This window comes from Acinonyx jubatus, chromosome E4 (assembly GCF_027475565.1).
Source record: "Acinonyx jubatus isolate Ajub_Pintada_27869175 chromosome E4, VMU_Ajub_asm_v1.0, whole genome shotgun sequence".
Lineage (NCBI taxonomy): Eukaryota > Metazoa > Chordata > Mammalia > Carnivora > Felidae > Acinonyx > Acinonyx jubatus.
Window position 1 is genome coordinate 41,390,087 of NC_069395.1, and position 21,791 is coordinate 41,411,877.

The 21,791-nt window shown below is 36.2% G+C and overlaps 1 protein-coding gene and 2 non-coding genes across 4 annotated transcripts in view; all 3 read left to right on the plus strand.

Annotated features, from left to right (window-relative positions):
• XPR1 (xenotropic and polytropic retrovirus receptor 1) overlaps positions 1–21,791 on the plus strand; it is a 214,813-nt gene that overhangs the window by 167,088 nt on the left and 25,934 nt on the right. For both annotated transcript variants that reach the window (XM_027074421.2, XM_053209425.1), the window contains one exon: positions 948–1,142. In XM_027074421.2, coding sequence (XP_026930222.1) covers positions 948–1,142 — 195 coding nt within the window. The remainder of the gene's footprint in view (positions 1–947; positions 1,143–21,791) is intronic.
• On the plus strand, positions 13,712–13,853 carry LOC113604035 (small Cajal body-specific RNA 17). The gene has a single exon (XR_003425847.1). It is a non-coding gene; the product is annotated as a small Cajal body-specific RNA 17 (non-coding RNA).
• LOC113604030 (small Cajal body-specific RNA 18) lies at positions 13,930–14,010 on the plus strand. Its single transcript, XR_003425842.1, has one exon. It is a non-coding gene; the product is annotated as a small Cajal body-specific RNA 18 (non-coding RNA).

The following is a 21,791-nucleotide window of genomic DNA, read 5'->3' on the forward strand; positions in this document are numbered from 1 at the left end:
CACTTAAGGAATTCTAAAACTTAGAAAAAAAAGAAAAGTAAAAATTTCTAGTATATTGGTAGTTATATCACAGATGCTTTAGTGCCAACAGTTTCCATCACAGTATTGCTTTATAATGATCAAAAATACTTGAGTATTTAGACTTAGATCAAGGGCTTTGAGAAAGTCATTGTAGATCGTTTTTAATTCTTACTGAGGATCTTGGGGTGTTTTTTTCTGGTTCTTTTTCCCACTCTTGGTGTATGCCAGGAGTTCGAGTTATTAAGGAATTTTGCCTTAATGACAAAGACCAAATTTAGACAGATTATGTAACATCTGACTAGCAAAAAGCTAATGAAGCCAGTGGCAACACATATTCATTGATTGCTAGCAGACCACAACTTTGTTGTAGGTTGATCCCACTATAATGCATTCCCAGAATTTGAAGAAAAATGTATTTACCAACTTCATTCTTCTCATTTAAAAATATAAACTCTGCTCTTCATTAAAAAGTAGGCTAATGAGGTACATTTTCTACCTATTGTGATATAGCAGTTTGGAGTTCATGAAATTAACTAGAGTCACTAGTGGCATTTGTATGTTTTCCAAGTATTTCAAATTACAGAGTAAGTTTTCTTTCCTTTGATTACTGTACTCATCTTCCAATTTTCTTACAGTTTGACCACATTCCAAAGAAAACGATTCTAGAACAGGTTGTGAGAAATCTGGGAGGGCAGATTTTCGCCCATTGGTCCACCCTATATATTTACCTTCCTTTTTTGGCTTTCATCGCTCATGAAAAGTTTGAGAATATAGTAGTTACAAAGAAGAAAGTGATTCAGAAACCAGGCTTCTTGCTTTTATGGACTTGAGAGTGGTTACAATATATAACAAAACCATGTGAACAAGTTACTTGTCTTTTGTTTTTTTTTTTTAATAATAATTCTTCTTCTTTGAAATCTGCACAGAACCAGAAATTTGCCACAAATATTCGTATGGTGTGCGGGCCATCGTTCAGTGCATTCCTGCTTGGCTTCGCTTCATCCAGTGCCTGCGCCGCTACCGAGACACAAAAAGGGCCTTTCCTCATTTAGTTAATGCTGGGAAATACTCAACAACTTTCTTCACGGTGACGTTCGCAGCCCTTTACAGCACTCACAAAGGTATTCTACGATTGACTGTGAAGAGATTTTTCAAAACCTGGGTTTTTACTACTGACATCTGCTTCTTACTCTGATTCCTTTTCCATTTATCTTGCTCTTTTTTCCCACTGAAGTTCCAGTCCCCTCAGCTATACCATTTTGTTCTCGAACACAATTTGAGTCTCATTCCAGCATTTAATAACAAGCACCGTCAAAAAGTCATCCGGAATAGGAAGGATTTTGTGATATGTGAAACCCTGAATTATGTTCAGTGTGTTCTATCTATCTTAGACACCTTGGGCTTTCCTTTGTTGTTGGTTTTTTGTTTTGTTCTGTTTTGTTTTTGTTTTTTTTGCCTTCTTGTTCATTAATGAGGTTGGAAAATGCTAGGTGAAAAAGATTCCCTCTGGCAATCATGTATATTTTTAATCGCTTTCCTTCACCAAGTAGTAAGGATTGTTTCCAGCCCATTTAACTGCAAATTGAGTTCTCTGATCTCTCTGGTTTCTTATCTCCATAGCAACCAGTTATTACTTGAGACTGCTCTTCTGTTGAGAGGAGAAAAAAGCTTTTAGGTTCTGAGCCACATGCAGTCAGTCCTTTTGAATTTTTAACCTTTTTCCAAGAACTGTCAATCAAAGATCTTGCTTCCTTTTACTAAAATGCATTCCATCTTTGTCTTTTTAAATCAGTATCAGCCCACACCTTAGAGGCTGGGTGGTAAAGAAATGTTACTTATTGAAATTATTGTAATTATTTTTAAATACTTAAGTAAATTTTTTTTAGTGACTTTTTTCTTAATTGAGACACTGTATTTTAGGAGCCTGAGCTAGTACCTCTTAGCTACTTATCTAAAAAGTATGTCTGATGGTCTTGAAAGGTTGGAGCAGTGGTTTTTTTGTGAGGCTTGCAGTTTGGTCCAGTAGAACACTTTATAACATACTTCCACTTTTAGCAGTAGATTCTGCAATTACAGTAATATTGATAATGCAGCCAATAATTTTATCACTATGTAGGCACTCTTGTTAAATGATACAATTTAACTAAGTGCCTCAGTGAAGGAAACACATCCTCAAAGCTCCCGTAATTTTAACTCTTGCTGAGGAATGCGTTCTTTAGTCTGGGCATGCATCATGATTCACAAGGTTGTGATTAGCGAATTTATAAGTCAGGCAACGGATTTGATACATGGTACCCTATGCCTTAAGAACCTTTTACTTTTCTCCCATCCTGGGTAACAGTGGTTTAGGGTTGAATATTTTAGGACATAACATATCTTTAACTATACTGGTACTCTTCAGTATGAAGCTGAACATTCCTCAAACCTGCACTGGCTTCACATTTAATAACCTAAAGCTAGAAGCAGTAGTTTGGATGGTATTGTGGTCGTCAGACTTTTTCTTTTTCTTTTTCTTTTTTTTTTTTTTGGCTCATGTATCCCTTTAAAGAATTTTTAAAACTATGTTATTATCATTTTTATTTTATTATTTTAAACTATTATTTAAACTGTATTTTCTGACATTTTAAGATTTACATCTGAAATTTTTCATCTTAAGGTTAAATAATTTTTAAAAATGTAGTTTACAGTGTATTTGTAATTTTTTTTAATGTTTATTTATTTTGAGAGAGAGAGATAGAGCATGAGTGGGGAGGGGCAGAGAGAGAAGGAAACACAGAATATGAAGAAGCCTCCAGCCTCGCCTCTAAGCTGTCAGCACAGAGTCGGGTGCAGGGCTTGAACTCATGAACTGCGAGATCATGACCTGAGCCTAAGGTCATTCAACCCACTGAGCCACCCAGGTGTCCCCCTCCCCCCCCACCCCACCCACCCCCCCCCCCGCTTATTTTTTTTTTTACAGTGTATTTTAAATATTCACCTTTTAAAACAAAACTGCTAAAATGTTTCTACTAAATGTGTCCAAGTAATCTAAATACAAAAGCATGATACTCACCATGATTTGTATTTTTATGTTTTAATGACTTTTGTCTGATACATATATATGTAAATTGAAATTAAGTTATTACCTATTACTAGAAGATGCTAAGAGATTTTTCTGTGTTGTAATTATAACTGGCCAAAGTAATGTTACAGATATGTTATAAATTTTAATAATTATCACATAGACATTTCTTATTGAGATAAATCTATATTACGTATTCTGTTCCATTTTGCAGTTTTTGTATAGGGAAGCTCTGAGAAACCTTGTTAAATAGCTGTATACATGAGGGTAGAAGTTTAATTGTTGGAGCATCGCTAAGTTTTCTAGACAGATCCTCAGTTATATACCAAAAAATATGCACAGTAGTCCATCATCAGTAATTATTTTTATTAATCTATCAGGTTTTCTTATTGAAAGCAAAAAGTTAAAAATAAACTGAAGGAAGTAAAATATTAAACATAAACTAAATGAAAAAAGGATTTGTTAACCATTAGAATCATTCTCTTTCTTTGTTTATGGACAGTCAGTATCTTATGACATTGTTTAAATGGTGTTGTTTTTTAATCTTGGTAGTGCAGATTACACTCATCCAGTTTATAGAGATTGTCTGCCATATCCCCTAATTGGAAAACCAGTCACCCAAATTAGAAAAAGTTTTGACTTAAATTAACATGTTTATAGACACCCCTGTGTAAACATCTCAATTCGAATTCTGAGTTGGGTAGGTAGATGAATGGGTAGCTGGGTGCATAGGTAGGCAGATAGAATAAACATGCATTCAGTAAACATTAGTGAGAATATTCTATGTATCAGTTGTGCTAGGCACTAAAAATGGAGCAACAAACAAAGTAACATTCTAGCCCTTAAAAATTTATGATCTAGTAGGGGAAGTAGGTAAAAAGGCATTAATTGGTTGCACAACAGTGTGAATATGCTTAAAACTTTTGAACGGTATGCTTAGAAGTGGTTAAGATGGTAAATTTTGTGCTATGTGTTTTGACCACAATAGGAAAAAAAGACATTAAAATAAGCAAGGGACCATAATAGCCTACAGACAGCATAAGTCCCAATCCGGCCCCCAGTAGAGACTTCCCAGAGGTAATAGTTAAGCTATTTTATTGTTTATGTGAAGGAGAATTCCAGTTATCCCATTATGTGTTTTGCCCAAGGCTGTGTAATTTGTGAGTGGTGGAAGTGTTGCTGTTTCCCACTTCTGTTCTTCTTTCGCCTAGGGCTTCCTCTTGTCCCCTCAGGCAGAACCACACCTTTTAAGTGGAGATAATAGTATCTATTCTGTTTACTTCACAAATTTGTTGTAATGATTAAATAAGGTGTAGTGTACATGGAATCACCTTATAAACTCTAATGTGCTACACAAATGGAATTTATCATTAAATGAAATACAATTCTCTTTGCTGTCTAGAGCTGGCATATGTGTGTCTTTCTTTATGGAAAATCTTTCTAAGAGAAACCCTTGTGATCCCTTTGGTAGGGGCGTTATAATGGACAAGTACCAATTAGGAATGTGTTTGGCTTCTTGTTCATGTAACACAGATGTTCACTCACTGAACTTGATTCAAGTCCCACAGTCAAATTTTTAAAAACCAAGCATTTTTTTTAGAGAGACCATTGTTTATATATCTTATCATAGCCATAAAATTAAAAAAAAAAAAACGTTTGTATTATTGATACATATTAAATATTTATATCACTAATTTTCTTTTTACCAAAAAGCATAAAACAGGGAAATTTGGCATTTAGTGATGATCAAAAGTAGAATTTGCTTTCTATTGTTTTGTTGGACAATATTCCAAGAGGAAAAGTATCAGAAAACATACACTTTAAAAATAATCATTGAGCCAAAAGGATAGATTTTGTATGGTTAATGAGGTAGATCTTTTTCTATTGAATTTGTAAGTATTACCGTAAAGGATAAATTTTATGAGGAGAGGAAGGTGTAGAAGATGGTGAGGTATCCCTGTTCAGACTCAAGGATATGAGTCTTTTCAGAGAACTAGCCTACAAGAGTTACCATAGTAACTGCATTATTGGGGGTATTTTCAAGATTTTTTCAAAGGTTAGGTCTTATGATGAATGAAGGCACAAGTGTTACTTCTGTACCTAGAGTCATTTTTTTAAAGGTGAGGGAGGGGCTTAGACCCATTTTAGGGAGAATACTTATTATATTTCAGCTAGCTGTCACTTGGTATAATAAGAAGGAAACACATTTTAAACATTTCAGTGTATTTTATTTTCCATCATTAATTTTAGACACAAAGGAATTTAGCTAGCAGCCAATCTCCATATTTTAAGAAATCACATTTCATTACAAGCCTAAATTTAAAGCCAACTCCTACAAGTTTTTTTTGTTGGAATTAGGATTGGAGGAGACAAGAAAGTGTTTTAAATGTTTTTTGTATGTCCTTGAGGTTTCTTGGCTTTGGCCAGAAAAAGCCTGTGGGAGGTACAATAATAGAAAAAGCCATTGTGTTATTTCTGACCCGTTGATGGGGAGAGAGCGCACTTCATTAGACTTTCTGTTTTTCATTTACAGTTTCCAACATTCTAAAATATTCATAAATTCTTAGTGGATTTTGCTCTTTTGCTCTTCTCTGAATATACAGAAGAAAAAAAAACCTTACTTTAAAAATACTTCATATTTTACTTCAGACTTTTTATTAGCATTTGCTAACAAGCATTTGCTATTAGATTTTTAAAAATACTTACTTATGTTTGTTTGCTTGGTTGTTTTGCAGTACCAGTTCCCATCCAGACCCCTTCTTGTTTAACATTCTGTAAGGGGTGCTGTGCCCCCTAATGAGGATTCCTCAGCAGTAGTTCAGTGCCTTCAGAGCAAATAAGCATTTCATTGTTTTGAGTGGGCACACATAGTCCTGAAGTGCTTCCTCTCTGGGGTATGGCCAATATGTAACTGTTTTTACCCTGAATAATAGGCTGCTTTGCCAGACTTTCCAAATTTTAGTCTTGTTATAATAGAAACACCAATTTTTTAAAAATTCTCTAGGGAAACTTTTGTTTCATTAACTTAAAAAAAAATTTTTTTTTAATGTTTTTTTTTTTTTTTGAGAGAGAGAAAGACAGAGTGCAAGCTGGGGAGGAGCAAAGAGAAGGGGAGACAGAATCCGAAGCCGACTCTAGGCTCCAAGCTTCAGCACAGAGCCTAATGGGGGCCTCAAACTCACAAACTAGGAGATCATGACCTGAGCTGAAGTTGGACGCTCAACCAACCGAGCCACTCAGGCACCCCTCATTAACTTTTTTTTTAAACACACACACAAAATTTTTAAAAACAATGCATTTAGGGTGCCTGGGTGGCTCAGTCAGTCAAGTGTCCAACTTGGTTTCAGCTCAGGTCATGATCTTGCGGTTTTGTGGATTCAAGCCCCACATCAGGCTCTGCACTAGTAGCACAGAGCCTGCTTGGGATTCTCTCTCTCTCCCTCTCTTTCTGCCCCTCCCCCATTTGCGCTGTCTCTCTCTCTCTCAAAAAATAAATAAAAACTAAAAAAAAATTAAAAAGAAAACAATGCATTTGAATAAATGCTTTCACTTTTTTTTTTTTTTTTTTTAATGTTTGTTTATTCTTGAGACAGAGACAGAGAGTGAACAGGGGAGGGGCAGAGAGAGAGGGATACATAGAAACTGAAACAGGCTCCAGGCTCTGAGCTGTCAGCACAGAGCCCGACACGGGGCTTGAACCCACGAATTGTGAGATCATGACCTGAGCCGAAGTCAGATGCTTAACCGACTGAGCCACCCAGGCGCCCCTAAATGCTTTCACATTTGACTTACTGTTGAAATAGCTCAAATCTTTAACCCTTTTGAAATTTGATATATTTGGCTGTAATTCCTCTAGCCTAACTAATGCAGACAAGAAATAGATTTTTTTAAATGATTCATTATTTGTCAATATTGGCTTAAATTCTGCCAGTGCTAAAATCAAATGTGATATTGTTTGTTTCGGATTATTAATTTGACTTTAGAAATATTTCTTGAGTAGCTTTTATCTACTTGGCATTGTGCTAATTTTAAATGGTTTTATAAATATTATACCAACAATCCCATTTATATTTCACCTTAAATTGCTTTGCTTTAAAAGTATTAATTACAATTTGAATAAATTACATTTCCTTTGTATCTTCTTTGTCATGTTAAAAAAAAAAAAACTTAAAAAAAATAATACATATCCTTATACCCTGAGATCATTTTTGTCGTCTTTTCGGTAGTCACCTTACACCTCTGTAGTCTACCATACAACTGGTAGATATAGTTTGTTAGCATTTCTGTATAAATTATGTTGTTTTGAAATACTCAAGCACAAAGTTTAAAGTTTAGAAATAACCTGTGTATTTCTTAGAAACAGGGAGAGAACTCTGTGATGCTTAAATTTAAGAAGTTGAACAGTATGAATTCAATTTATGGAACAATTTTACCTAACGGGAAAGGAATTTAAAGACAATTGCTTGCAAACAGAATTTTAAATTTTCATTTCAATTTATTATATATAATTGTACATGAGAATATTGGTGGAAAGTATACACATCAATGAAAGTTACTGTGTCTAGATATTTTCAGCAGAAAGAAAAGAATAGGAAAAAATGAATAGGCAAATATAAGGGCTTAAGTAGTAGATTATATATGAATGAATCTCTTTGCTTCAGAGTTTTATAGTATAATACAGTAAGTATACTAATCAGCTATTGATACATCATATTCGCCCCAGAACTCAGTAGCTTAAAACAGCAGTAATTTATTCTCATTTATGCATCTGTGGGTCAGCTGGGAATTGGTGGAACTAGGCTGGACGTGGCTGGGTAGCTCTGTTTTAGGCAACTGTTCCTGCTGGGCTTTTGACTTTTCCCTACATGTTTGGTTTTTGTCTGTTATACGTGTTTCACCGTGGAGCCCCAACTAAAGGGACAGTAGTTACCCCAAGGAAATTCGTCCCATGGTACTAGCAGAAACAGTTTCTACTGCATACACATTTTAAGCATCTGCTTTCTTCATAGCTGCTAACCTCCTACTGGCTTAAGCAAGTCACATGTCTAGGCCCAAAGGAAGTCTGCCCATCCTGAAGCCATTATTAAACCCAACATCTATGGGGCAAGAATCATGAGAGAAGAGTGTTGGGGAGAATGAATACTTTTAAACTGTAACCTAATCTGACACAAAACAAATCAATTTTAACTAATTTTTTAATTGGAAAAGGATATAAACAGATAATTTTGTAGGCTAATTAAACATGGCTAATAAACATATGAAAAATGTTCTCCTTTACTGATTGCAAAAGAGATGAAAATTGAAATATTTAATCAAAGAAGTGATGACGCTTATTGCTATCAAGGATGTGGAGAGATGAACACTCATTCTGTTGATAGAGTATAAATTGGTAAGCAATTTGGTAATCGTACCAGGAGTCTTAAAATCATTCATACTTTTTGAACTAGTAAGTCCCTTTCCATAACTTTTTCTAAGGAAATAATTAGAGAAGTGGCTAGAAGTTAACTTATGTTTACAGCATTATAAAGTAAAGAACTGAAATAATCTAATAAATGTCCATCAATAGGAATATAATATGGTACGTAGAATATTATATAGTAGCTTGTCAAAAGTAATGCAAAGCACCTACAAACAGTAGATGAAGAATAATGATATTATTAAAAGGTAATATTTATTGAATATTTCTATGGGCCAAACACTCTTTTAAGCATTTAACATGTATTAACTCATTTAATCCTCACAGCAGCCCTGTGAGGTATTAGAATCAGAGCTGGATGTAATTAAAGTGGCGAAAGCACATTTTATTCAGGAAGTTTTGAAGTAGAGGAAAAGAGATCTCAGTAGAGAGGTAGGCTCAATTCTGAATATAGAACAGACAAATGGGGATTTATAGCCAAGAAGAAAGGTCAGTGGTTGGAAAATTACTAAAAGGAAACATCAGGGGTGAGGGACGATTCTGGTTAAACTGACTTGACAGGAGGATTCTTGCTAAAGGAAGACCAGAGTGATTAGATGAAGGGTAGAGGATAAAGAATTTTGATATCTAGAATGATCAGATATTGAGGATAAGGGGTTCTCTCTAAAATGGCTTAGTGAGATTCTTGCTACAACTAGGTGACATAGGCTTGACAAGAACAGACACCAAGTTTGAGGCCTAGAGAGCTTGGAGAAGCCTAACTAGAGTTAGGTTAGGGAGTGCATCTTTGTCAGAGGTAAGCACTTGTCATTTTACAGGTGAAGAAATTGAAAACAGAGAGACTAAGTTACTTGCCAAAGTCATACATCTGTAAAGTGGAAGAACCCAGGTTATGAATCTTAATAAAACAGTGTAGTCCCCAAAATCAAGTAGCTGTTCAGTGACAAAGCTAGAATTCATACCCAGTGATTATTTTTAGTCTGTCATACTGCCTTCTAAGTTTATAGAATGCTCTGAGCTCTTCCCAAATGTTAAACTTGTGGTAAGCAAAGAAAGATCAGATAGAACGGTGTGGTATTCCTCCATGTTTCAAATAAATTTGTTTGAGAAAGCACAAAGCTACATTGGGAGAGAATAATTCAAGCAGTACTTTTAAGAGGATAGGCCCATTTTCTGACCCTTTCATCCTAATGGCCACCACATTCATGGAAAGCCAAAGACATTGCCGGGAACAGGAGTCAAAGACATTTATTAGTAAGAGCAAAGTGGAGTCAGCCCAAATATGTAAGTAATTTCTCTGCCAGATAATTGAAAGTCATTCTTGAATTGGAAGGAAGCAAATACTAACATACTAGTGTTGTTTCAAGTGATAAGAAAATGTTTTAATATGAATAATTAGAGTTGTATTCTTTGTTAGGGTTTTAAAATTCACTTAAGAAATACCTGAAGGGTGCCTGGGTGGCTCAGTCGGATGAGTGTCTGACTCTTGATTTTGGCTCAGGTCATGATTTTGGCTCAGGTCATGATCCCAGGATCATGGGATCAAGCCCTGTGTTGCTCTCTGCGCTGAGCATGGAGGCTGCTTAAGATTCTCTCTCCCTCTCTCTGTCCCTCTCTCCCTCCCTGTCTCTGTCCCTCTCTCCTCTCTCTCTCTCTCTCTCTCTCTCTCCCTCTCTCCCTCCCTCTCCCTTTTTCTCTCCCTCTCTCTCCCTCTTTCTCTCTCTTTCTCTCTCTCCTCCCCTCATCTTCCCTGCCCCTCTCTCTTGCTCATGCTGTGCTCTCTCAAATAAAAAAAGAAAAAGGCAAAGAAATACCTGTGGTAACAATTAGGTATTTGTTAAAGCTGGCTATTTTCTTTTTTAATTTTTTTGAATGTTTATTTATTTTTGAGAGAGAGACAGAGCACGAGCAGGGGAGGAGCAGAGGGAGAAGGACACACAGAATCTGAAGCAGGCTCCAGCCTCTGAGCTGTCAGCACACAGCCTGATGTGGGGCTTGAACCCATAAACAGCAAGATCGTGACCTGAGCTGAAGTCGGATGCTCAACCGACTGAGCCACCCAGGCGCCCAAAGCTGGCTATTTTCTTGATATATATTGTTAAATAAGGAATGTTGCCAGCATGCTTCTTAGAATGTTGTGAACAAAATAGGAAAAGAAAGACTACTGGGGCGCCTGGGTGGCTCAGTGGGTTAAGCATCCGACTTCAACTCAGGTCATGATGTCTTAGCTTGTGAGTTGAAGCCCTGCGCTGGGCTCTGTGCTAACATCTCAGAGCCTGGAGCCTGCTTCGGACTCTGTGTCTCCCTCTCTCTCTGCCCCTCCCCTGCTCGCTTTCTGTCTCTCTTTCAAAAATAAATAAACATTAAAAAAAAGTTTTTTTTTTTAAAGAAAAGACTACTGAGCTAATGCTTAGTTTCATTGGTACTTTGAGGTATAAGATACAGTTTTCATGGAAATTTTTAAAGGAATTTTTCTTATATTGAAAGCAGTATTTTCTTAACATATTAAAAAAAATAGGGCTGCTACTTAATAAGAGGGAAGATGAAGCATCTACCTAGTGTTTAAATATCACATGGATGTGTTTCCTCAGGTAGTATTCTCAAGACTGCCTGTAAATACTTTTTAGTTGCTTCTGAATAATAACCGTAGGCATAATTTCTTTTAAAGCAGAGTTGTATTGCTTGAAACTATTTTGTCTCTACTCTCCTTAAAGGAAATGAACATCTACCAAACAAAGTGGAATACTGAAGCCTACTCAGTTTCATAGCTGGTGTAGAAAATACTGCATTACTGAGGAAATATGAACTGAAAGTCTAGGATCTGTTGTATAATCTTCTTTCCTTCTCAGTTATGAATACATAAACAGTCCATGACTTAAGATGGTTCAGTTTAAATATTTTTCGACTTCCTGATGATGTGAGAATGATATTCCTTCAGTAGAAACCATACTTCATGTTTTGAATTTTAATCTTTTCCCAGGCTAGCAATGTGCAGTATGATACTCTTCATGATGCTGGGCTGTGGCAGCGGCCACAGCTCTCAGTCAGCCACGCAGTCACAGGGGTAAACAACCAACACATGGAAGTGTTCTGTTTCTCACTTTCAGTAGAGTGTTCAGTCAGTTACATGAGATATCCAACACTGTGTTATAAAATAGGCTTTGTGTTAGATGGTTTTGCCCAACTGTAGGCTAATGCAAGTGTTCTGAACACAGTAGATTAGGTATATTGAACCCATTCTTGACTCAATATTTTCAACTTCTCATGGGTTTATTGGGATGTAACCCCATTGTAAATAGAGGAAGATCTATATGACTAAGTATACTTCCTTCCTCAAGAACTGAAAAAACTTGATATCTGAAATCAGTGTTTTTTAATCTTTCATTAAACCTTCTGTTGCAGAAAGTGCAATGTCTCCACCTCGAGAGCTACATCCATCTCTGCTCAATTTAATCAAGTCTTCTGACAGTAGGAATTTCAAAAGCACCGTCTTAGTGAAAGGCACTATATTGTGCTGAGGGAGAGAATGTAGGCTTTACAGCTAAGTGGACTAAGACTAGGTTAACTTAGTCACTTACTAATTATGTCACCCGGAGAAAGTGACTTAACTTCTTAGAGTTAGAGGTTATAAAATTGAGATAGGGGCGCCTGGGTGGCTCAGTCGATTGAGCTTCCAACTTCAGCTCAGGTCATGATCTCACGGTCTGTAAGATTGAGCCCTGTGTCGGGCTCTGTGCTGACAGCTCAGAGCCTGGAGCGTCCTTCAGTTTCTGTGTCTCCCTCTCTCTCTGACCCTCCCCCATTCATGCTCTGTCTCTCTCTGTCTCAAAAATAAATAAACATTAAAAAAATTTTTTTTAATTGAGATAATAATTCCTACCTCAAATTTATTATGAGGATTAAATTGTGTAAATATAGCATAATTGATGGTAGTTGGTTATTGGTATCCTTTCCATGATCTGTGATAAAAGTGTGAAAAAATTCACATGTAAAATATTAGGAAAGGGGTTGCAACTACAGACATGGAGGAATTCAAAATAATTATGAGTAGATATCTGGATAAAATGCACAGTTTATTTTTAGGAAATTATAAATTAGCAAAAGAAATGCAGGAAAACATAGAAAATATAAATTATAGATTAAGGACAGCTTTCCTTATTCCTGTGGTTCTTGTTGAAGTGTCAGACCCAAATGTTTTCACAAGTGAAACCTTTCAAAACTTTGAGGAACAGTTTGTGCCATTTCAAGTGTTTCAAAACTTAAAAAAAGAAAGCATCTTTTTTCTTTTGAAAACCTGCATAATTCAGAGAAAGATATTCCTCAGTAAAACTATATAACCCAGTCTTACTCATGAGTATACCTACAGAGATTCCAAATAAAACATTAGGAGCTAGAACCCACTGGAATATTAAAACAATAATATACCATGACTGAGATACTTTAGGGATAGTTTACCATGTCACCAGACTGGAGGAGAACAGCCATGTGATCATCTCAGCAAATGCCAAGGAGACCCTGACTAGTTAAGAAATATATATATATATTTGTGAGGATCCATCTTAAATATAGAAGTACTATATTTTTTATACACAGACAAAGCTATCATGACTAAAGGTGAAATATTATAAACATTCTCATGGCACCTGGGTAGCTCAGTTGGTTAAGCGTCCAACTCTTGGTTTCTGCCCAGGTCATAATCTCACAGTTCGTGAGTTCGAGCCCTACATTGGGCTCTGCTCACAGCATGGAGCCTGTTTGGGATTCTGTCTCTCCCTCTCTGTGCCTCTCCTGCTTGCTCTCTCTGTCTCTCTCTCTCAAAATAAAATAAACTTAAAAAAAACTGTTTTCATAAATAAAATCTGGACTAACAAAGATATCTGTCATCATCACTATTATTTAACATTCTTCTATTACTCTTATGCAAGAAATGAAAGAATATTAAAAATTTCTAAAGCAGGAATAAAAATTAAATGTCAAAATTTATAAATAGTGATTGTCCAATGTTATCACTTTATTTTCCTTTCTATGAAATTTTTATGGTGAATGTATAATCTTTCTATAAACAGGAAAAACAGTTGTTTTCATTTAAAAAAAATGAAAAGGCTTTCTGGAAGCCTAGGCCTCTGGGCCTGAGAGGGGCCCTGCGACTGGGAGCCGGAGGTGGGGGTGGTTGGCATCCAAGGGAGTATAGTTAAGTGTCATAGGGCAGGGACGCCCCGAGTCCCCGAGATAGCCCCCAATGAGTTCACGGTATCTTCCTTATATGATCAGGCCCCATTGCTGGTGTCGCCACTAACGCAGAGCCTGAGAAGATTATGAAAATGTGTCTGGCAAAGTGGGGCTGGGGACCGGGACCGGGAGATTAGGGGCAGCAGGTAGGCTGGAGATGAGGGAGCTTTAGGGAGGCCTCTGCAGCTGTAACTGTGAGACCTGGTCAATGATGACGTGACCACTGCGCAATCTGAGTTCTAGGAACCTGGTGATGGAATGTGCTGAGAGCGGACTGAGACCAGGCAAAAAGATATTAATAATAATTTTAAAAAATTAAAAGGCCTGAACTATATTTCTGAAGCTCTTTTAGCTCCTTATTTTTTTTTTTTAAGTTTATTTGTTTGAGAGAGAGAGCATGAGCAGGGGAGGGACAGACAGAGCTAGAATCCCAAGCAGGTTCCATACTGTCAACGCAAAGGCTGACCAGAGGCTTGATCTCATGAACCTTGAGAGATCATGACCTGAGCCGAAATCAAGAGTCGGAGGCTTAACCACTGAGCCACCAAGGCACCCTGCTTTTAGCCCCTTATATTTTATTATTCTAATAGAGCTCTTTGCCAGTACATAGCTTCTTGGCACTCATTATTTCATTTTGTATCTAATATCAACCCTGAAAGGAAGTAAAACAGATACTATTTATTATATTTTTTTAAAGCTAGGAAGGTTAAATTGCCTGACCCAGGTCACATGGCAGAAGTAGCAAAACCAGAATTCTCTGTCTCTGAATATACTCCTTTTTACACACTAAAAAGTTATATTTCCAACAAGGCAGCATGATGTATTGCTGTGATTCTCAAACTTTAGTATGTATATGAATCACCATAGATTGTTACTTAAAAATGCTTCATTCTCAGGCCCAACTTCAGTTATTTTTAGTAGGATTAGGATGATGACTCCAAAATTTGCCTTTTTAACATGTGCCTCATGTTGTTTCTGCTGACCACACTTAAGTAAATACTAGTAGAATTTAAAGAATAGAGATTATAAATGGATATGGTGTTGAGGAAATACGGAAACTACTGAGTTTGGATATTGCTTCCTCCTACTGTACTGTTTAGGAGATCTTGGACAGCCAAGCAATGAATGGTAGGGAAGCAATAGAACATATTAAATGAGAACATGGGCTTTGGATTAGTACCTTGGACATGTTACCTGATAACAGCAGTCCCCGTTTCATAAAAAGGCTCTAAGGAAATAGGTGTAAAGTTCCTTAGGGAGGAATGAGAAAGCAGGGCAGAGACAGACCAAAAGTGTTACTACTCTAATGGAAGTCTCAACAACAACCCAAAAAACTCCAGAAAGTGTCAAGGATTCTTTACTGAGAAAAAGATTTTATGTTTTTCCATCAGCTTTTATTCTGCTTAAAGTAATTAGAGATTGTTTAAACTTTTTATTTTTAATTAAATCTCAAAGCGTATTGATGACTACAATTGATTAGATGGTTCCTAGAATAAGTATTTGAATAGATGTTTCAGAAGTACTGGCAGAGTTTGAAATAATATAGGTTTTGCTCCTAACATTTAATTAGACAGAAAAGGTAATTTGAAAGAAAAGGTATTTGAAGGAAAAGAAATGAAGGTTTCTATAAAAAGGCATTACAGTCTTGGACTGTTTCACTCTGAGACTAAGAATTGTTTCAGATGGCATTTTTAGATCTGATATGTTATACTAGTATAGAATGTTGGCAAGTTGTATGGAAAATGGTGGAAAAGATTTTGGCATTCCCTCTCTCTCTAGGCATGCCTCATATATATTCTCACTTCTTTTTAAATCTGTTAATTAGCCATAATGTAGAATATATATTGTTATTATTTTTTACATTTCTAGATTCCATTTTTGTGATCTATATTCTTTATTCAACTCTAATTACTGTACCCTACTATTATTGCTGCTAAAACCTTATCCAATCTTATTTCCATTTTTAATTGACTATAACTTTAGCTTGTGTTTATGACTTGATTTTTTCCAGTTCAATTAAGAAAAAAGTTCCTAGTCATATGAATGTACTACCTGAAGCTTTCTTACAGCTTCATAAAATAAGCACTTGAGACCTTGTCAAAAGTTTATAGGATCCACGGGGAACCTGGGTGGCTCAGTCGGTTGGGCATCTAACTTCAGCTCAGGTCATAATCTCCCGGTTCGTGAGTTTGAGCCCCACATCGAGCTCACTGCTGTCAGCCTGTCGTCACAAAACCTGCTTCCCATCCTCTTTCCTCCTCCCTCTGCCCCTCCCCCACTTGTGCTCACCCTAAAATAAATACTTTTTTAAAAAGTTTATAGGATCCTTATATTGCTTCTTTTTTTTTTTTTTTTTTTTTTTTTTTTTGAAAGCCAGAGAGAGTAGGGACAGAGAAAGAATCAAGCAGGCTCCACAGAGCCCAACACGGGGCTTGTCATGACCTGAGCTAAAATCAAGAGTTGTATGCTCAACTGATTGAGGCACCCAGGTGCCCCAGGATCCTTATATTTCTTTGTAAAGTGATTATGGTTGATACCATTCCATTTACTTAATAAATGAAACTGTGTCTCTTCGTAGGAGAAAAGGCAGAAACACATAATTTTATCCACTCCAGAAATATTGTTATTTGGTTGTACTACTAAATGAGTTTGGAAAGGCAGCAATCAATCTTAATCACTGAAGAGATCCTTTTATTATTGACAAGCCAATAAATAAGAATTATAACAAATAGTAAATTGAATATAAATACAACTTAGTAGTTGAATTGCCTTCTTGTTTACCTCTGTCACATCTATTTTATTCAACAAACATTTATAAAACACCTAGAGTGTTTTAGACTGTGTTTGATGCTAGACATGTATAGATAGATGAACACGACATATCTTTTAAGACTCCTTCTGGAGCTCCTAGTTTCATAAGGGAGAACAACAAAATAGAACGTAAATTATCAGTATTATGTAATGTACTGAGGTGGTTCACAAGAGGGAGTGGTTAACTCAATAAGGGTTTTAGAGAAACAGCCAAGTTATATTTTTTAGTTAAACTTTTTATTTTGAGATAATTATAGATTCACATGTAGTTGTTAGAAATAATAGAGAGCTCAGGGAGCCTGGGTGGCTCAGTCGGTTAAGCATCTGACTTTAGCTCAGGTCATTATCTCACGGTTTGTGAGTTCAAGCCCCGCGTTGTTGGGCTCTCTTGCTGACAGCTCAGAGCCTGGAGCCTGCTTTGGATTCTCTGTCTCCCTCCCTCTCTCTCTGTCTTCCCAGGGCTCCCCTGCTTGTGCTCTGCCTCTCTCTCAAATATAAATAAACATTTAAAAAATGTTTTTAAAAATAGTAGTCCATGTAACCTTCATAGAGGTTCTCCAATGATATTACAAAAGTATGTACAATATCACAATCAGGATGTTGACATTGATACAGACTAGTACAGAAAGTTTCTATCACCACAAGGATCCCTCATATTACCTTTTTGTCTTCCCTCCTACCCCCACTTTCTCCCACCCCCCCTAGCAATCCATTTAATAATTTTATCATTTCAAGAGTGTTAATATAAATGGGATCATATAGTCCTTTTGAGATCTGCTTTTTTTCACTTAGCATAATTCTCTGGAGATTCATCCAGGCTGTTGCACAAATCAAACTTGTTCTTTTTTATTGCTAAGTAGTGTTTCGTGATGTGAATAGACTATAGTTTAACCATTCACCCACTGAATGACATTTATGTTGTTTCTAAGTTAGTTCAGGCTGTTATGGACATAGCTGCTATAAACATCCATATACAGGTTTTGATGAACATAAATTGTCATATCTCTGTGATTAATCCCCAAGCGTGTGGTAGCTGCATGTTTAAGAAAAACTACCAAACTATTTTCAGAATGGTTGTACCATTTTACATTCTCATCAGCAATGTATGAGTGGTCTGGTTTCTCTGCATCCCTGCCAGCCTTTGTTGATGCCACTTTTTAAAATTTTAGCCGTTCTGATAGGTGTGTAATGATATCTTATTGTGGTTTTAATTCTGTTGCACATCTTTTCATAGGCTTATTTGGTATGTATATCCTCTTCTGTAAACTGTCTCTTCATGTCTTTTGCCCATTTTTGAATAGGATTGTTTGGTTCTTTATTGAATTATTAGAGTTCTTTATATTTCAGATACTAGCACTTTGTTAGATAACATTTACAAGGATTTTCTTTCTAGTATTTTTAATGATTAATGGGCCTGAGTTTTTAGTAGAGTTTTAGATTTGCGGAATAATTGAGCAGATAGTACATAGAGTTCCCTATACCCGCCCCACCCCGTCCCATCTCATTGTCATGCAGTTACCTCGGTCATTAACATCGTGTATTACATTAAAATTAACTTTTTATGTTGTAGAGTTTTGCGGGTTTTGAAAAATGCATAATGATACATATCTACTGTAACAGTTTCATATGGAATAGTTTCATTATCCTAAACATCCCCTATGTTTCACCCATTCATCTCTTTCTTTCCTCCTTCTTCCCCCTGAGCAACCACTCATCTTTTTACTATCTCTACAAATGTGCCTTTTCCAAAATGTCCTGTTGTTGGAGCCATACAGTGTGTAGCCTTTTCAGATGATTCCTTTCACTTAACAGTAGGCATCTAAGGTTCTTCTGATGTCTTTTTGTGTCTTGATAGTTCATTTCTTTTTATCGCTAAATAATGTTCTGTTGTACCACTTTTGTTCATTCATTTGCCTGCTAAAAGGCATCTTAGTTGCTTCCAGTTTTTCATAATTATGAATGAATTTGCTGTAAATGTGTGCTGGTTTTTGTGTGGTCATAATTTTTCAACTTAACCTAGGTGTACAGTTATGATAAGGCTATGTTTAGTTTTTTGTAAGAAACTGCCAAACTGTCTCCCAAACTGGCTGTACCATATTGCTTCCTATCAGCAGTGCGTGAGAGTTCTTGTTGCCTGCACCATGTCAACATTTGGTAGTCAATTTTTGGGGTTTTAGCCAGTCAGTTAGGTGCATAGTGGTATCTCATTGCTGTTCTACTTTGTAATTTCCTTTTTTTTTTTTAACTGTTTATTTTTGAGAGAGAGAGAATGTGAGCAGGGGAGGGGAGGGGTGGAGAGAGAGGGAGACACAGATTCCAAAGCAGGCTCTAGGCTCTGAGCTGTCAGCACAGTCTGATGTGAGTCTTGAGCTCACACACTGTGAGATCGTGACCTGAGCTGAAGTCGGACGCTCAACCGACTAAGCCACCCAGGTGCCCATCTACTCTGTAATTTCCTAATGACATCTGATGTTGAACATCTTCTCATATACATATTTGTTATATGTGTATCTTCTTTGGTCAGGTGTTTGTTCAGACCTCTCCGCCATTTTTTAATTGGGTTATTTGTTTCATTATTGTTGAACTTTAAGAATTCTTCGTATATTTTGGATACAAGTCACTGGGTAGTATCTGCAGATATTTTTTCCCAGTCTGCAGCCTGTCTTTTCATCCTCTTAACATGGTCTTACACAAATCAAAAGTTTTTAATTTCTATGAAGTTAAGCTTATCAGTTTTTCCTTTACAGATCATGCCTTCACCTTTTATTCAAAGGGCTATTTTTCCTACATCAAATTGCTTGTGTGCCTTTGTCAAAAATTAGTTGGGCATATTTGTGTGAGTCTATTTCTGAGCTCTCTATTCTGTTCTATTGATCTATGTATAAGCATAAGGGGTACAGTGTGTTACTTTGATGCATTTATATATTGTAATATGATTGCTGATACAGCATGATCACATATAATTATAGTACGATATTATTGTCTGTTGTTAGTTCCATGGTTAAATTTATAAGTATTTTATTTTATTGTTTTAATGCCATTATGGGTGGGTTGATTTTCCTTATTTCTTTTTCAGATGTTTCATCATTAGTGTAAACAAATGCAATTGATTTGTATATGTTGATTTTGTATCCTGCTGATTTATTGAAATCATTGATGAATTTCAACTGTTGTTTGACTGTTGGGAGTTTTCTTTTTCTTTTTTTAAGTTTATTTATTTATTTTTGAGAGAGAGAGAGAGCACATGAATGGGGAGAAGAGGTAGAGGAAAAGAGAATCTCACGGGGATTCAATCCGGGGCTCAATCCCACGACCCTGAGATCATGACTTGAGCTGATATCAAGAGTTGGATGCTTAACTGACTGAGCCACCCGGGCACTTCTCCTGGATTTTCTGTATAGAGGATCATATCATCAGCAAATAATGAGTTTTACTTCTTCCTTTCTAATTTTGGATGCCTTTTATTTCTTTGTCTTGCCTAATTGCTCTAGCTAAGACTTTGAGTACTGTATTGAATAGGAGTGGTCAGAGTGGACATCCTTGCCTTGTTCCTGATCTTAGGGGAAACACTTTCAATTTTTCTCCATTGAATGTAATGTTAGCTGTGGGTTATGTTGTATATGGCCCTTATTATATTGAAGTCTGTTATCTTCTATACCCAGTCTGTTAAAGAGTTTTTGTCATGAAAGGATGTTATATTTTGCTTTTTCTGCATCTGTTGAGATGATGTGATTTTTATCTTTCATTTATTGATATGTATATTATCTTAATGATTTGTATATGTTGAACCATCCTTACAAGCCAGAAATAAATCTCACTTGGTCATGATATATAATCCTTTTAATGTGTTTGTGAATTTAGTTTGCTAATATTTTGTTGACAATTTTTCATCTATTCATCAAGGATATTGGTCTATAGTTTTCTTGTGGTGTCTTTATCTGATTTTGGTATCAAAATAATGCTGGCTTCTTAGAATGAGTGTGGAAGTGTTTTCTCCTAGATGTTTTGGAAGTTTGAGGAGCATCGGTATTAATTCTTTGAATGTTTGGTAGAATTCTCCAGTGAAGCTCTCTGGTCCTGGAGTTGTCTGTGTTGGGAGTTTTTGATTACTCATTCAGCCTCTTTACCCATTATTAGTTTGTTCAGATTTTCTGTTTCTTCCTGATTCAGTCTTGGCAGGTTGTATGTTTCTAGGCATGTTTCTGCATTATGTAATTTGTTGGCATAAAAGTGTTCATAGTAGTCTCTTATGAGTCTGTATTTTTATAGTATCTGTTGTAAGGTCTCCTCTTTCATTTCTAGTTTATCTGAGTCCTCTTTTTTTCTTAGTATAACTAAAGGTTTGTCAATTTTGTTTATTTTTTGAAAGCCGGCTTTTAGTTTTATTGATCCTTTGTATTGTTTTTCCGGTCTTTATTTCATTCATTTCTGCTCTGATTTCTTATTATTCCCTTCCTTTGAACTAACTTTGGGCATAATTTCCCCTTTTTTTTCCTAGTTCCCTGAGGTATAAATTTAGATGATTTATTTGAGATCTTTCTAATTTTTTAATATATGCATTTGTTACAAATGTTCCTCCCCAAACTGCGTTTTGCTTTAACCCACAATATTTGATATGTTGTATTTTCATTTTCAGTTGAGATAATTTTTTATTTCCCTTTTGATTTCTTTTTTGACCCAGTAGTTGTTTACAAGTGTGTTACTTAGTTCCACATATTTGTAGATATTGTTACTTACCTCTTGTTGATTTCTAGTTTCATACCATTGAGGTCAGAGAAGAAAATTGGCATGATTTTGGTCTTCTTAAATTTGCTATGATTTGGGAGTGCCTGGGTGGCTCAGTTGGTTGATCTTCCCTGTCTGAACACTGTCTTAAAGGAATTCTACCTGTCTTTCCTATTACCATTTTCTTTTTTCTTTATGTCACTTTTCACTGTGTGAAATTACCTTACTGTATATCTGATAATTGTCTATGCCCATTAAGTAGTAAGCTTCATGGGGGCAGGAAATTTGTTCATTAATGAATAAGATTTACTACCATGTGCATGTAGTAGGTGCTCACTCACTGGATGGATGGGTGGATGGATGGATGGATGGATGGTTGGTTTCTACACTGTTTGACATGGCTCTCTCTCTCTGCCTCATAAACCTATTTAGCTCAAGATTGTTAACTTTCAAGACTCCACTCAAGTAGTACCTCCTTCAGGAAGTTTTTCCTGGCTGTTACCCCTCCTGAAAGCCTGGTTTATTGAT